At 50.7% G+C, this 16,763-nt stretch overlaps 1 protein-coding gene across 3 annotated transcripts in view; it reads right to left on the reverse strand.

Moving 5' to 3' along the window:
* The window catches only part of LOC116946226 (transmembrane channel-like protein 6), a 23,177-nt gene extending 13,403 nt beyond the window's left edge, over positions 1-9,774 (reverse strand). Inside the window, exons 1-6 of one of the 3 annotated variants that reach the window (XM_076069899.1) lie at positions 8,761-9,763; positions 5,169-5,470; positions 3,858-4,019; positions 2,903-3,099; positions 2,137-2,211; positions 1,855-2,022 (exon numbers count right to left, since the gene is read on the reverse strand). In XM_076069899.1, coding sequence (XP_075926014.1) covers positions 1,855-2,022; positions 2,137-2,211; positions 2,903-3,099; positions 3,858-4,019; positions 5,169-5,470; positions 8,761-8,819 — 963 coding nt within the window. In that variant the 5' untranslated portion in view covers positions 8,820-9,763. Of the gene's footprint in view, positions 1-1,854; positions 2,212-2,902; positions 3,100-3,857; positions 4,020-5,168; positions 5,471-8,760 lie in introns of all 3 variants that reach the window. The other 2 variants (XM_032961227.2, XM_032961226.2) reach the window with 2 other exon arrangements.
* Between the last annotated feature and the right edge of the window lie 6,989 nt (positions 9,775-16,763).

Raw genomic sequence — 16,763 nt, forward strand, 5'->3', positions numbered from 1 at the left:
TATTATACTATTTAAAAATTTACCAAGTAAGGCCCACTTGAGTTATACAGTCGTCCCTCGGTTGAGGTTTTCAATCCGTTCCATGAAAACTATTGTGAACCAAAATATCGAATATAGGAATGACATGGATCTGCAAGAGAGCCGTTTCCACTGCCAAAAAAAACCGTAATTTAAACCAAATCAGTCTAAGTCTAAATTCTCATAAATGAGCTTCACTAATTGGTCGAGGCATGGTCAGCCCCACTTACAAGCACTCGGATTGGCCAAAATTGGCGCCCACGTGCATAATTTAAACATGGCCGTTATCAAAATGTTTACGTTAGTCGAAACCATGGGGGGTCCTATAGGAGGTGAAACGTTAACCGAAAAAATGTTAACCCATGTCACTGTTCAGCAAGGGACTACTGTAAAGCTCTTTTTCAGAAGCGACCTGGCCACAATTGATAGCTCAACGAAATGGCTTAATAGTGGGAATGTATAGCAGTTCAACACGGGAGCAAGTGAGTGAGGGCTTTACCATTCTGGCGAATTGCCCGATGATGCTGGATGTAATTACCAGCGAAACGTCGTACTCAAATTTTAAATGATGTTAATTCACTCTTCAACACACCGGTGGGCTAAAGTAGTGAACTATTTGTCCTTTGTAAACGTGACACATTTTTTACTGTTTGGCCGTGTCGGGTGGTGGAGGGTTACGACACATTTATAAATAACGCAATCTAACCCAAAAACCTTTATTATTAATGTATAGCAGCCATATACCCCAAATGCATGTTTCTAAAATGCAGAGGGAAAACTCTTAGAAAAAACCCGGAGGACCCAGAGAACAGACAACAAAAAAACCTCACACTCCTCAATAACCTCTTTCAATCTGATCGTCATGGACTCACTGCAGCCCACCACCACGTGAATAATAATAATAATAATATTCAACTTGTAAACGCTGCATCTCTGCTGCCACACAGTATCCCGTCACTCTCTTAGAGAGAGAGAGAGAATGCTTCAAAGAAGGAATTATGGATGAGCGGGGTAGGCAACCTCACGATGAGCCTGCACTGCCAACAATTTCCCAAGCGCTGCGGTCCGCTACATATTAAGGTGTAGAAAACTGGAGCACCTGGAGAGAATCCACCCGTGCGAGGGAGAAATACTCCATCCCATACAGATGGAACAAATGGAGCCCACATTGTTGCTGGATACCGCCTTCTCCTCGCAAGCCAGGGTGTGGCTCCTCTTCAATGCCCACGGAAAGGGAGTTTCATAACATTTGTGTGCAAACCGCAAACCCTCACTGCAAGGCCGCAATTATAAAATTTATTGGGGGGGACACATCCCCCCCCAATATTCAAATATGCACAAAATGTCCCCCCCAATATATTACTAAAAAAAATTGGCTATGCTATGTAAATAAAAACAACAATTTGCTAAACCTTGGCCACAATATCTGGACTTGTCTTCATATAAATCAATGCATAGATTCCTGTTTATATGATTGTAGTTATGATTGTACTTTATTAACCCTAATCTCTGCCATTACATACAATGAAACAAGTGGTAAAAAAGTAAAAACAGAGCAATTTAATACAATACACTATTATACATTATAGTGACTTTTTTAATATTTTAGGCAGGAAATTAGTTTTCAAATTATATTATTATGGGTTGGGACCCCCAGACACCCTGGAAGATTTGGTCCCCCCCAATCTTAACTCCATGGCTACGGCCTTGCCTCACTGCCTCCAGTGTGCCAAATTACAGGCGTGCGCTGCCACTGCCTCGAGTGTGCCACCAATATCACACCAGCACCACCACCAATAACACACCACCACCATCGTCGTCGTCATCGCATCTCACCGTGCCCGTGAGCAGCTCTAGGCCGGTGAAGGCGACCGGGCCAGTCCCATTCCCACGAGCGACATTCTCACGGGAAACGTTTCCACGGGTCCCGTTGCCACGGGCACTTGTCCCGGCTCCCTCCTCGTCCTCCTGCCCGCCGGCGTCGCCGTGCGCCCGCACGAGGAGCTGCGGCGTGACGAGGAAGGCGGTGAAGAGCACGGTGGCGAGGAGGTTGAAGGCGAGCAGCGTGCGGATGAGCGTGAAGTAGGAGCTCACCCCCGTGCCGAAGCGGCCGCTCACCTCGCGCAGGCTCGTGTGCCATGGGGCGAGGGGCCTCGTCACCAGTGACACGCAGTCTTGGGCAGACTGCACCAGCTGCCACGGAGAAGGGCGGCGAGGGGAGGGCGGCGAGGGGAGGGCAGCGAAAGGAGTAGCCAAGAGGAGAGACAAGGTGTAAGGCAGCAATGGGCAGCAGCAAGAGGGCAGCCAGCGGGCAAGGGTGCAGAAAATGGGCAGCAGGGGGTAGGGAAGTTTGTGAGTTTCATGACTGTATTCTCTGGATTATTATTATTATATGCTCGGGTAAGTGACCATGTGGCCGGTGCGAAAACAATGGGTGAAGAGTGCGCAAATAACCACGGAGAGGCGCACGCTCGAAACTACGCCGAAGAGTAGCGCGCGGATGAAGAGCGCAAACACGAGTTAGCGAGGTCATACTGACGAAAAGCAAGTGGCCTTTGGACCATACGTGCCGTGGCCAGACAGGGACCGATGCCCGTCCGCTGGCCGAGACTAACGACGGAGCGACAGTCAAAGTCGGGGAAGGGGGGGGGCGGCACGCCGAAGGAGCGGACGTCCATTGTGGCGATGAGGCGACCTCTCCTTGTCTGGTGTTGTAACGCTCTGACCCCGTGCCCCTTATTATACAATCTGTGAAAAGGCTCCTCCAGTCGACTCAAAGATTCTGATTCCGATTCTGTCCTGCTCCGTGCCACCTGCCCCTCTCCACCCCCCCCCCCCACCCCTCCCGTGCTGGGCAGCGCTTGGCGGATTGGCGATGGCGCACCGATTGGACGAGGGTCCCCGTCCGCGCCTGCAGGGCTTCCAGTTTGGTGTCGGGGCGGCCCCTCCACATCGCCGTCTCGGTGATGGCCTGCAGGCGGTAACGGCGCCGCGTCGCCAGCGCCAGCGTCAGACTGCGCACCGCGTGCAGGCGCTCCGAGGGCGCCAGGAACGCCAGCTGCTTCACCACGCCCGCGTCCACTGGTGCAGGCAGGGAGGGAGGGAGTAGGAGGAGGAGGAAGGGAACGCGGGAAGATTGGATGGGCGCACGAGGCTTACTCGGGGTAGATGTGAGGGGTAAATGGGGATTACGGGGGACACAGGGGGGACGTGGGGTTACGGGACCGCGCGGAGACACGGGGACGCGAGGGAGCATGGGTCATGTGGGGGAACGGGACCGCTTGGGAACAGCCAGGGGAGCGTGGGAACATGAGAGGTATGGGTCACATGAGCATAAGGAGACACACGGGTACACACGGGGGGAATGGCAGCACGGATCAATGCCCCATTGTTTAATGTTTTCAGGATAACTGTGGAATACGACTTGTCCGCAATGACTCTCATTGCCCAGAAAACATGAAAATGAACTGCGAACCCACAAGCCGCCAATCCCTATGCCCCGCTCACCTGGTGAGCCGATCATTTGGTGAGCTGCTCACCTAGCAACCTGCTCGGTTGGCCGCTCACCTGGCGAGCCGCTCACCCGGCGACCCATTCACCTGGTGACCCGCTCACCCGGCGACTCGCTCACACGGCGACCTGTTCACCTGGCGAGCTGCTCACCTGGCGAGCTGCTCACCTGGTGAGCCACTCACCCTGCGACCCGCTCACCTGGCGACCCGCTCACCCGGCGACCCGCTCACCCGGCGACCCGCTCACCCGGCGACCCGCTCACCTGGTGAGCCGCTCACCCGGCGACCCGCTCACCCGGCGACCCGCTCACCCAGCGAGCTGCTCACCTGCGCTAGGATCGTCGTCTTCCTCGTCAATAGTTCCGTCGACAGAGATTCCAGGGGTGGTGGCCATGCGCAGGAGGGCGCTGCTCGGCTGCGGGAAGCGGAAGATCCGGGCCGAGAGTGGTCCACAGAAGCGTGGGGCCAGGCAGTGAGCCTGTCTGCGCCCTGCACAGATGGGAAGTCAACAAGAATAACCATTAAACAACAATCAGTATAACAGCAACCATTATAACAACCAGTAAAATAGCAAGTATTATAACAACAACCACAACAGCAACCATTATAACCAGTACAAAAGCAACCATTAAAACAACAGCAACAACAATCAGTAATAGCAACTATTAAAACAACTACAGAAAACCATTATAACAACAACCATATTCTTAGCTCTTTCGGTAAAGTCACGTTGAAGGGAAACAATAAAATAATAAAATATATATTTTTATTGTTATATATATTTTATTATTTTATTGTTTCCCTTCAACATGACTTTACCGAAAGAGCTAAGAATATGAATTACTGCAGTCACGAAAGCTTTAAATCAAAACAACAACCAGTTCATCAGTATGTATGTATGTAGAACTTATTTCGCAGAGTAGGTAGCCAACCGTGCTCATCGAATGTGCGGGGGGGGAAGGACAACAAACTAAACACAAAAAGCAGTTCTAAAGAAGTGAGTTTTCAGCAACCATTATAACAACAGCCAGAGGAGCGAAATGTGCCCGAGAAGATGTGTGCCGCAGAGATGGAGAATTGAATTCGGCTCGTGTGCTGGAACTAGATGGATCGTTGTATCATGAGAATGAAAGACGGCACACAGCCCGCTTGGGGAGGCCTTCATCCAGCAGTGGATATGTGAAGGCCGCTGTATGATGGCCTTGACGTAATGATGATGCGTTACCAAACAAGGGTTGATGGCCTGTGGTTAAGAATAAGAATGAAACGCATCCGGGAGTTTGCCCACTGAGAAAACGGAACTGTGGCATAACCTTGCGGGCAGGTGGATCGTTACATCGCTACGACGCGAGAGGTGGCGGCAGCTTAGGGGGGAGGATTTCATCCAGCGGTGGCCTGACCATGGCAGATGATGAGGATGATGATGAATCAATTACTTAAACCACTGGTGGGGCAAAGTGCGGCCCCTCGTGGTGGCCTGGCCACAAGTGTATCCAGGGTGGTGCGTGGCGTCAGGATTAGTGAACGCGAGCACGATTTAAAGCTTTGCTGGCCCGCTGCGGTGAAGGAGGGTGGGCCCAATGACTCTCGTCAGAGAGAGCCCAGCAGGGGAACGTGCAGGGATGGGAGGCCACACACCCACGGTGCGGCTGGGCAGCTCGTGGAGGATGCTGTACGGCAGAAAGGCATCTTCGAGTGGCCCGATCTCGGGCAGAGGGAGCAGCGAGGGCGCCCACGCTCCGAACTCCGCCTGCTGCGTCAGCAGGCTCTGCTGCAGGAGCTGCTGCTGTTGCGGCTGCTGCAGGTTGAGTAGGGCGTTGGGGCGAAGCGAGTGCGATAGAATCCCTGGGGAGCCGCGCGCTTGCAGGCGCAGCAGTCGGGACCGGAATGTGTCGGCCAAGCGGGCCTCCCTCTCCAGCGGGGTCTCCCTGTTGAGGGTGCTGGGGGGGGGGGGTGTCGGCGTGATGGTGGGGGCCAACGGGGCGAGGGTCGGAGGAGCGTTATGGTGCCCGGGTAAGCGACGGAACTCTGACAGATGTAAGGGGTGTCCCAGACAACGACTTGATAACCCACATCAGTATACGTTGATCCCCGTGCATTCATGAATGTGCGGTCAACCATTTATTCACGCATCGATCCATGCATTCATTTATCAATTCGTGCTTGGCAGGTTTAGGGATGGCTTGGTTGGTCATCCTGTGTCCTGTGAGTGCAAAGAGTGCCGGATTAAGCTGGTACGGAGACTGTAGCATATGTTATTAAAAAAAGACATAATATTAAAAAACATTTTTTTTACTTGCACAGTAAAGTCATTGTATTTTTTCATTTGCTATACAGACAGATAATACGACAAATCGCTAACCTCAAACACCCAGTCGTTCATAAAAGTTGAAGGCAGTCTAGTACTATAGTAATAGAGCAAGTGCAGAATCACTGAACCGGAATTGATAGCTTGAAAGCATTTAGCGTGGGGCCCTTGAAAGTGCAGGGCCCGTAGCTACTACTACACATGTGTAGTAGTAGCTACACATGTGTAGTAGCAGCTACACATGTGTAGTAGTACACGTAGTAGCTACTACACATGTGCAGCTACTACACGTGTGCAGCTACTACACGTGTGTAGCTGCTGCTACACGTGTGTAGCTGCTACTACACGTGTGTAGCTGCTACTACACGTGTGTAGCTGCTACTACACATGTGCAGCTACTTGTGCTACCAGGATAATCCGGCACCGAGTGTAAACCAAGGTTGGAGGGCTCACGTGAAAGGGTGAGTGGGCTACACGACAACAACAACAACATGAGCAGCAGTATCTGCTGTTGACATTCGCCACTGGTGACGTCACCACGGCGCTTGTGCCAGGCCAGGTGCACTCTAATCGCAAAGACAAAGATCCCCATGTAGGCCCAGCAGACTGTTGGGGAAAGTGTTGTTAACGACGAGCACCTATGAAGGCCGGCGAGGCACATCAGGGGGGATGGGAGGCCAGCAACACGCCCGGCCGCCTTTGTCTCCCTCGTGGCGATGTTTACACGCCGCACCAGACACTCGTTTTAAGGCTGAGTCGACCTAGGGGAGTATCAGAACCTGGTTCAGATAATCGTCGCCGGTGTTGGCCGTGAGCGGGGTTTCGGAGCGCAGCGCTAACCGTTGCACCACCGCTCCCAACACTCTACCAGAAAGCAAAGCAAAAGCTCCCCCGTATAGCCCGTAACAGGCTGCTGTGGCCAAGTGCTGTTCGCGAGTAGCAGGCACCTGTGAAGGCCGGGCAAGGAACGACACGAGGGGGGTGGCGTGACCAGCACCACGCGAAGTTTTAGTTTGTTGCGAAGCCGTTTTGTTTTCTTGGTTTGTCTGTCAATTTCCCCATTGCGCAACGCCTGCGGCGTAGACCACGTGTCCGAACCAGGAGGCCACCGTTAATGGCATCCGAGTGCACGCGCTGTGCAGAGTGTGTGCAGAGAGGAATGAACAACAAAACACGTGCAGGCGAGCTGGGCGAGTCGGTGCAAAGAGCACGTGGTGTGAGGGGACGTCCATAAATGACGTCACGCGATTTTGGACGATTTTTGACCCCCCCCCCCTCGTTACACGGCGTCACAAAAAGCCAGACCCCCCCCTCCCTCAAATATGACGTCACAAAGCTCTGCCGCCCCCCTCCCCCCCCAAACCATAAAACATGCTTCAAACCGTTTTAAACTATTGTCATTGTAGTGCGTATTTAATGTGGCGCTGCACTCTGATGTTGTAGGTATGTAGGAGAAAACATTTATTAAAAAGTCTATTTATATTCTTGGTTCTTTCGGTAAAGTCACGTAGAAGGGAAACAATAAAATAATAAAAAAATAATATTATAATAAAAATAATATTATTTTATTGTTTCCCTTCTACATGACTTTACCGAAAGAACCAAGAATATGAATCCCTGCAGTCACGAAAGCTTTAAATCAAAAGTCTATTTAATTAAGTAGAACGTGTTGTCTATATTTATTTAAAGTTGCGCATTTCGATGTGACGTCACATTTATCACCCCCTCCCCCTCGTCACACATTGTCACAAATGTCTGACCCCCCCCCCCCCCCAGATGCGTGACGTCATTTATGGACGGCCCCTGATGTCAACGTCGCTCGTTGGCAACGCGCAAACCCGTGGGAGGATGCGTGTACCCGATGCACAAATGTTAAATAAAATATAAAAAAAAACTCTCCAGCAGCGTCGTGCGACCGCGATCATCCAGAACAGGGACCGCACAGACGTACAGACGACCCGCAAAAATACGGAGACATCACAGCGATGCACCGCTCCTCCTGAATGTGACATCGTAGTCGTCGCTCTGCGTCGACATCAGCAGCCGTACGGAAGGAGGTCAGGGGAGGGGGCCCTGTTGACATTGGGGTTGCTTGTGCAATTCCCCTTCAAATAGGACATTGTCAGACAACGGCACGACGCTTGTTTTGAGTCGTTCGTTCACTTCAAGAGAGGTTCAGAGAGTCTCAAAAATGCATTTTCAGGAGGGGCCTGCATTGGGATGTTGGGCTGGCGACGGTACACAATTAATAATTGTTTTGACTTCGTGTCGGTTGAAGCTTGCAGAACTATGAGAAATCCATACCTGGCAGTCAATAATTCGGGTAAAACGTTATGGGTTGACAGGTATGGAAATGCCACCACGTATAAGAGGGGGGTGGGATAGCGGCTCAACAAATCAACACATTCAACAATCCATCACTCTCATCTCCTGGCCACCAGCTCGCAGCCCAATCATACAGCACTTTATGCAAGCCCATGCACAGTACGAAATAAGTTCACCACGATAAAACCGTGGTTAGTTAGCGATATCTAGAGAGATCGGGCCGCGCAATCTGGTTGATTACCGTAAGTCGCGAGCAAATCGGCCATGATGTTTATTAGCAAAATATCTTGAACTTAAAAAAATACAAGCTAAATATGCAGCCCTGAAATTGCTTTCTCGCGCTCCTGCTTGGTGGAAAAGCCTCCACTATAGGGGGGTTCTATGAAGAGTCGAGATGGTATTTGGCCTACTCTTCCACGCTGTCCTGACGTCTTGGAAGAGGTGGCAGCACCCACACTTCACCCCACCACGCGCCCTGTCGTCCACTCAACTTCCATCACTTTCACCGCTGCTGCGTTGACAGGGAAATCGAACCTCCGATCGCCACCGACTCCACGAGGCCCATCTCTCTCTCTGTGTGTGTGTGTGCGAACTCACCGAAAGTCGAAAGTGAAAACGGAAGGCTCGCGCCCAGCTGGTTCAGCCGTCGTCTTCATGCTGGTTGTTACACACCAGGTGTGCTTTGTATAGGTACGTGTATAAAGACGTGTGTGTGTGTGTCGTACACTGCTACAAGATGAAAAGTCCAGACGTTCAAAGCCTCTTCAAGTGTTGGCACATCGCGTAATTGCACGCGCACATAAATAACCTCCGATACGCCGACCGAGCACCCTCATCTGCTGTTGCCTTCTTTGTACGCGCGCGTGAACGCAGCCTTATTCCGTAACGTAGCCCCCCTAGCCACCGCTCTGTGTGTGCACGTAATCACTTCAACATTACGTAGGTATATCGCGAGCCGTCCGTCTATGATGTGCAAGTGTGCGTGCCTAGCCAGTGTTTCAACGCATGCGGCTGCGCGCGCGCGCGCGCGTGTGAAGTATGTGGCGGAGGAAGTCTCCTTCATACGCTTTGTGCGCGAGAATGAGAACGTCGATTCGTGGCCGTACACTGGAGGCGCTCGCCACTTAATTTGTCAGACACGCCTCGTTTCTGAAAAACCGGAATGCACAGGTACACACAACCCCCACCGAGTTCTCGCCGTACAACCTATTCGGGGGATGACGTCTGGCTCGCGTGCACCTATTAAGGTCGGCACGGCTTGCCACACGGGGTCAGAACCGACTTTTGTCGCCGCCACTACTGATGCTAACCAAGTGCTCTCTTGAGGCTGAGTCGACCTAGAGGGTGCCCAGTACTGGCTCACACTTTGTGTTCGCCGTGGGCGGGAATCGAACTCGGCAGGGCCGGGTTAAGTAGCGGCAGGGCAGCGCGTGAGCCACCGATACCCTAAACGCGCCTACAAAGTCCCAATACAACGTACACCACAGGTAGGTGCCCTTCCCCTAAACGCGCCTACAAAGTCCCAACACAGCGCACACCAGGGTCGAGGTATTCTCGCTATGCGCGTAGCCTCGTCCCGAGGGCTAGGGGCCCACAGCCACAAGATCATCGAGAAGCGCGATGCGCGTGGACGCCGTCACGAAAGCAGTCATTGAAAGAGCCGCACGCGCCTCTGGGAGCCTTCAGGGTTGACGACCCCTGTGCCCCCCCCCCAAGGGGCTCGCGTGACCCGACAGTGTAAGAGGGGGGGTCAGCAAGTTGGACCTAAACGAGCGCACGTCGCCAGCCGTGGTGGGGTTGTTGATGATTCGTTTGTAATTCGCAACGCGCGTGTCCTTTGTGTTGGTGTGGTTGGAGGTGGCCGTTCGTCCGGCCGGCCAGCCAGCCAGCAAAACTTTTTTTAAAATATATAACCACGGGACTAGTTGAGAACCACTTGCTCTATAACGGGAAACAAGAGAGAGAGCTGTAGTTTGTTAGACTCTTCTCACAATCATGTCCTCGGAGCACGAAAAGTAATCTGCATTTTTACGAAATAAAATGCAAAGATATGCATTTATATTCTTGGTTCTTTCGGTAAAGTCACGTAGAAGGGAAATAATATAATAATAATAAAATAAAACAATAAAATTCTCACGACGTTTCGATTGCAAAACAAGAAATAATCATCAGCTGTGAAAACCACAGCACTTTAAAACAAATATTGCTGTGGTTTTCACACCTGATGATGATAGTTTAATTGGTAAAAAAAAAAATCCTTCTACGTGACTTTACCGAACGAACCAAGAATATGAATCCCTGCAGTCATGAAAGCTTTAAAACGAGATATGCACTGAGTTTTTTTTTTAAATAGAGTATTCTGCCTTAAATGAACCACGTCAGTCTTCTGTATTCGTTACTTCCTTCTCGCCGCCCGTACCCCGCCCGTGCCCCCCGCGTCGTCCCCCCCGCGACCCCCTCCACCCGCCACCCCCTCCACCCGCGACCCCCTCCACCCTTCACCCGCCACCCCCTTCACCCGCCACCCCCTCCACCTTTCACCCGCCACCCCCTCCACCCGCCACCCTCTCCACCCGCCACCCCCTCCACCCGCGACCCTCTCCACCCGCGACCCCCACCACCCGCGACCCCCTCCACCCGCGACCCCCTTCACCCTCCACCCGCCACCCCCACCACCCGCGACCCCCTCCACCCGCGACCCCCTCCACCCGCGTCTTCCTCCACCCGCCACACAAGGCGCTGTAACAGGTTACAATGAATCCGCGATAGAATGATTGATAAATTATGTTAATGTTTTAGCCCCATATATGGAGTAATCGGGCGTAGCTTTGCCCATAAAAAGAACACTGGAATGAGACTCGCCATATTTTGAACGATCCAAAGTCCGATTGAACGGAAATCGACCGATGTTTTTTAAGGATATGAAGCTTGATCAATGATTGATTCATGCTCTAAAACAAAGCTGTGATTTTCAGATTTTTTCCCCTTCTAAATCGTTAAAGTGATTTAAAGCTTTCGTGACTGCAAGGATTCATTTTCTTTGGTTCTTTCGGTAAAGTCACGTAGAATGAGAATAAAATAATAAATTTATAAAATTAAACAACACAATACAATTCTCACGATGTTTCAGCCACAACACAAGCGGCCTTCATCATCTCATTCTACGTGACTTTACCGAAAGAACCAAAGAAGACGTTAAAGTGATCCCTGCCATATGATTTCTGGATCTAACACGACGATTTGTGGATCGCACATGATTTATGGATGTCAAGAGATTCTTTTCTGGATCTAAAATTCCCATATTAAGGCCACCCCTTGACGCTGATTGGATTCCTTCCTCATTAACATTTATCAGCGCCCTCTTTCCTCTGCGCGCTGGGCAGTGCATGTCCTGCAGCCAATCAGAACGCGTGCTGGGCGGCGCGTGGCTAGCCAGGCAGCCAGCCAGCCAGCAGCTTGACCAGCCAGCGGTATGTGGGGTGGGGGCGGGATAGATTACGTCAGCACGCACAAACCCAGCTCAACGCTGTGGGGTTCGGGTGACGTCATTACGCAGTTGTGCGCGATGACGTCCCCGCACGTGCGCACTTGCCCGCCCGCGCGTTATCCAGACAGCAAACACGTTTTTGACAGTACAGCAGCTGTACTGCATCGTATGTTTATTTATTATAGAGTGTTGTGACAGTGTCATAACGACAACCTGTCGTTAGCTATCAGCCACGGAGAAAGTGTTTAGTCCCCTGGGCGATTCCGATAAATATTTCCAATTCAGTGGTTTGCGATTCGATTAAAAAAAAGATTTTTTTTATAATAAAAAATGCGGGTCTAGATTGCACTGTTTTCATTCATGATACCATGAGCCTAAATTATTGGACGCGGAGCGATGGGTTCAGATCACTGGCCACGGCCAACATCAGTGGCGAATTATATTTATGCCAGTTCTGGTACCCCCGCAAACTCGTACAACCTACAATGCCCGTCGTGGTTGAACTTATAGTCTCAGAATCCCTGTCTCAATCAACCCACACACACAAATATCCCCCGTATAGCCTAACAGACTTCTGGGGCAAGTGCTGTTTAGCGAGCACCTATAAAAGACCAGCACGGCACAACGAGGGGGGTGGGTGTCGAGCAACCATCACCGGCCGCCTTTGTCTCCCCAGTGGGCGACGCTTAAACACAAACGCACACACTAGCTGTCACACGCCCATGTGTCACGCGCACGATGTCTCTCTCACAAAACACAATGCCTCTCTCTCACACACATGCTTAGTGCCCCGAGCCTCGTGGCGCTGTGTTCAGCCCGGCACCTGCCCGCACTCGCACGACGCTTCTTCGTGGTTCGCGTGAGAAGTCAGCCCGCGGCAAGCAAAAAAAAAACTGGAGGTTTTCTGTCTGGATCCGAACTCATACCCCGGAGATTAAATTACAAAATGCTGTACCCGAAACGGAGACATCCCGCTAAAGTAATCTGGATACATTGTGCAATGTTTCCCAAGTTCTTACAGCTTAGCTCATTTCGAGAAACGTCTAACGCGTATCTTCCACAGTGCTGTTTGTTGCTGACCGCTTGGCGTTTTGGGAGCTTTGGGCCGTGCTTAGCATCTGTGGATAAATAAATAAAAAATGTTTCAAAACCACTACTGTACACGTCTAATATCAATACGTGTATTAAATGTTAACCATGTCCTCTGTAAGATATGGAAGCCGTAACTTTCACAATATTTAAAAGTGCACACCGCCGATGGCTTTCTAATGTCGGAAGAAAGAGAGTTCCAGACGGCCGCAGAAACGCATCTGAAAATAGTGTGACCACCATTGAATTGCCCGAATTTCGTGTTCTGCAAAGACAGGATATTTAAGACGTAGGCTTTCGCGACCAATATATTCATAATACAGATGTTTTGGGTTAGATCGCGTCAATATATGTGTCGTTAATCACGCTAACACTCACCTGATTAATCTAGTTGTAATTACTGGCAAAACGTCGTACTCAGATTGTAAATGTTGTGACTTTGCTCTCCAACACACCGGTGTGCTGTATTAGTAACGAATTGGCATGTTCTGTTTACGTGACAAACCTTACTAACTGGCTGTGTCGGGGGGTGGTGGCGGGTTTAACGACACATTTATACAATTACGCGATCTAACCCCCCCCCCAAAAAAACCTGTATTATGAAAGACAGGATGCTCGGGCGAAGATGATGCGTCAGCAAAGAGGGTTGATGATCGTGGTGGTGGTGATGCAACCGACTCCTTGCAGACGATGAACAATGACGTCAACTCAGCGGTTAAGCCGAACGGCATCCACTAGAGGGAGGTCTCGAGGCTATTTGGTCGACTCGTCCACGTTTGCCAGACGTATTGCAAGATGCGGGCGGACTCACATTTTGCCCCACCACACGCAGCCCGCAGATCGACTGACTGCGATGCACCCATTTTTAACTGCTGGGTTGATTTTAGAGAGAGGTGGGGGGGGGGCAATGCCAAGTTTCAGCTGCCAGGCCGGGAGATCGAGTAAAACCAGCTGCCCCAAGTTCAGTGTGCTCAATGTTAACCATGTTACCAACGGCAGTTGCATTGGTTTCTCAGCTGAAAAGGCAGACATTGTACGATTATCACGATATACGTGGGGCAAACCTGTAATTGATTTAAACACCCCCCCCACAATAATGATAAATGACCAGTATATGCGTTAGTAGTCACAGCCATACGAAGCGTGCCTTCGTGCATTCATCACCCAAGTCTGTGTGTTTGTGTTCACATTGTGTGTGAGCAATACATTGCAATCAAATGCTGGCGGGATTGCTCAATATTTAGTCTGGATTAATCTACTGAGAAGTTGGGACATCTCGTTCGCAAGGCTGTCCAGTGACTCGTATATAGCAAGCACGTGATGATCCAGGGCGGACGCGACCGGGCTGCTGGAGCGGGCCCTGAACTGCCAATTGTTCCTTTAGCCTCCCACCCAAGTTTAATTCCACCTCCTTAGCGGGGGCTATCATTGTTTTACGGTGACCCACGCAAACCAGTTCCATGTCCCACCTCCACCCCCCTCCTGCCCGATAGTGAGTCAGGCTTCCCGAGAAATGACACCTGGCAAGGACATACAGACACACGTCTTAAATCTACAATATATAGACACAGTAAAATGCGTTTACATATGTAATTATGACTTTACACACTTCTCTTGAGGTGGCACTTTATTGAAGGCACGTTCACTTGACATCAGGGGGAGATCCCCACTGCAACAGCCCAGAGTCTCCTGCGCATCTCCCCCTGATATCTCAACACGAGGCCACGTCCCCCTTCTCGATCATTCTCGCTGACTCTGGACGCTCCCTCTAACGGCAGACTCCACCGTCCTCTTCCGTCACCTGACCTCGCTCCCTTCTCGAACATTCCCGTGGCCACCAGTCCCTTCGCACTCACAACTGACTCCCCTGTCATTACCCCCCGTGGCCACTAGTCCCCTCACACCGTATGCAGGCTCCATTGTCATCACACATATATCACGTACACATTCATAGAGTGTACTGAACAGGATAAATTACACTATTCTTGATTTTATTCTACTAGGTACGGTCTTGTGAACTATATTGCTCTGTTTCAGAAGTTACCTGGCGACGAATGATTGCTCAATAAAATAACTTACCACGTGGAAATGTCAAGCACCCAGGAGGAAAAAACCGGAGAGCGCGGAGAAAAATACATGCGACCACGGGGAGAGAGAGACGCAAACTCCAAATATAAAGGCGTCAGGGTCGGAATCGAACCCACGACCTCCTGTATACCAAGTGACGTAGTTAAGACAGGCAGCGCAACACGCACGGACATCACAGCACACTCACACCCACACATGGATGTTGCGAACCACCCATTCAGAAAGGAACTTTCCCTACATGTGGCAACTCGGCCCCAAATCATCCATCATGAGTTTGACCTGTAAAGGACGGGCCCGCGAATCCCTCCCGGTGTATCACAATTGACACGGTGTTTCATTTTATTCACCACCCCACGGAGGTGATAATGTGCTGAGTTGTCCCGAGCTGGGATTCCGAACTCAGGCAATTCTGGCTTATGTGCTCGCTGCTGTAGGGAATGATCACTACGTGCTGTAATTGAAAGCAGGATGGATGATGTGAGTGAGCCTCTCTCTGCGGAACGGTATGTGAAACATGCAATATGGAATTTGTTTCTTCTGTTGATGTCCGCGTGCGAACTTAAAGTAGCCAATAACAAAATAAAGAACGATTCCTCCCCGTGTTTATCTCTCCACACGAGGAATTCGTTACGCAACACATGGGCTGTACTTGCAGTACGTGCTTTTGGGAGTGCGTCTTATCGGCAGCATCGATTCGATACCATCAAACTCTGGGGCCGGGTTTCGATGTTTAGTGCACCATCAGCAGAGTCGGGTTTGCTTCGGCCAATGCCTGCAAACTGCCAGATGTTAATGGGTCAAAGACCCTGGAAAGGAACCAATATTTTGAACACAAGGCAATTTAGATGTGCATATAGCGTTTCATCAGCATGGTGTGGTTTACAACTATACTATCGTATTGTTTAACACGAAGGCTTTCGCGACCAATATCATCCATAATAGGGTTTTTTGGGGGGTTATATCGCGTAAATATATAAATGTGTCGTTAAAACCCGCCACCACCCGACACAGCCAACTAGTAAGGGTTGTCACGTAAACAGAACGTGGCCAATTTGTCACTAGTACAGCACACCGGTGTGTTGGAGAGTCAAGCCACAACATTTACAATCTGAGTACGACGTTTCGCCAGTAATTACAACTAGCTTCATCAGGCGACAGCCAGATTTGTGGAGAAGTCTGTTTCGTTCCTTGTATAGAGGCGTAGAAAAAAAACCCCTCTATTATGTATACGACAGTATATAATAACTATATTTTACCAGATACAGTCCACTGAGCTGTATAGCTTTATTCAGAAGCGACGTGGCCTCAAATGATAGCTCAATTAAGTGACCTTTCATGCGGAAATGTATAGCAGTCAAATTCTCTAAACGCGTGTTTCTAACTGTGAAGGGGAAAACTGGAGGACCCGGAGAAAAATCCACGCGACCACGGGGAGAACACGCAATCCCCAAATATACAGCAGCAGGCGTCTGAGGTCGGGATCGAACCCACGAAATCCTGCACACCAGGCGAGGTAGTTAACATCTCCTAGCCACCGTAGCGCCCCGCAATAAATTCAGCTGGGTTGCTTGACTTTCTTCTGTAATCTACAGAACAGTTCTCAACCGCACGCGTGGGGCCAATGTAGTGTGCCACAGCATCGTTGCACACAACGATTGGCACCGTGTCAAGTGTGGGTGACATTCCACGATAATTAATCACTGCCCTCTTCTGGCCTCTCTTCATGAATACAGCGAATTGGCCATCCTCGCCCGCCACCACGATGCACAAAGCCATTGTTGGTTGGTGGTGGCGGTGGATCGTGAAGGACGCTGCTGCTACTGGGCAGTTGGAGGCAGTCGCCCTCCAGCAACAACGGAGGGCGGAGGAGCGACGCTCACAACAACGTGCGAAGCGCCGGGCGGTTAAAATGAAGGAAGTTGGCACAGTCAGGGGT

This window comes from Petromyzon marinus, chromosome 26 (assembly GCF_048934315.1).
Source record: "Petromyzon marinus isolate PM22_M1 ecotype Great Lakes invasive population chromosome 26, UKy_Petmar_22M1.pri1.0, whole genome shotgun sequence".
Taxonomy (NCBI): Eukaryota; Metazoa; Chordata; class Hyperoartia; order Petromyzontiformes; family Petromyzontidae; genus Petromyzon; species Petromyzon marinus.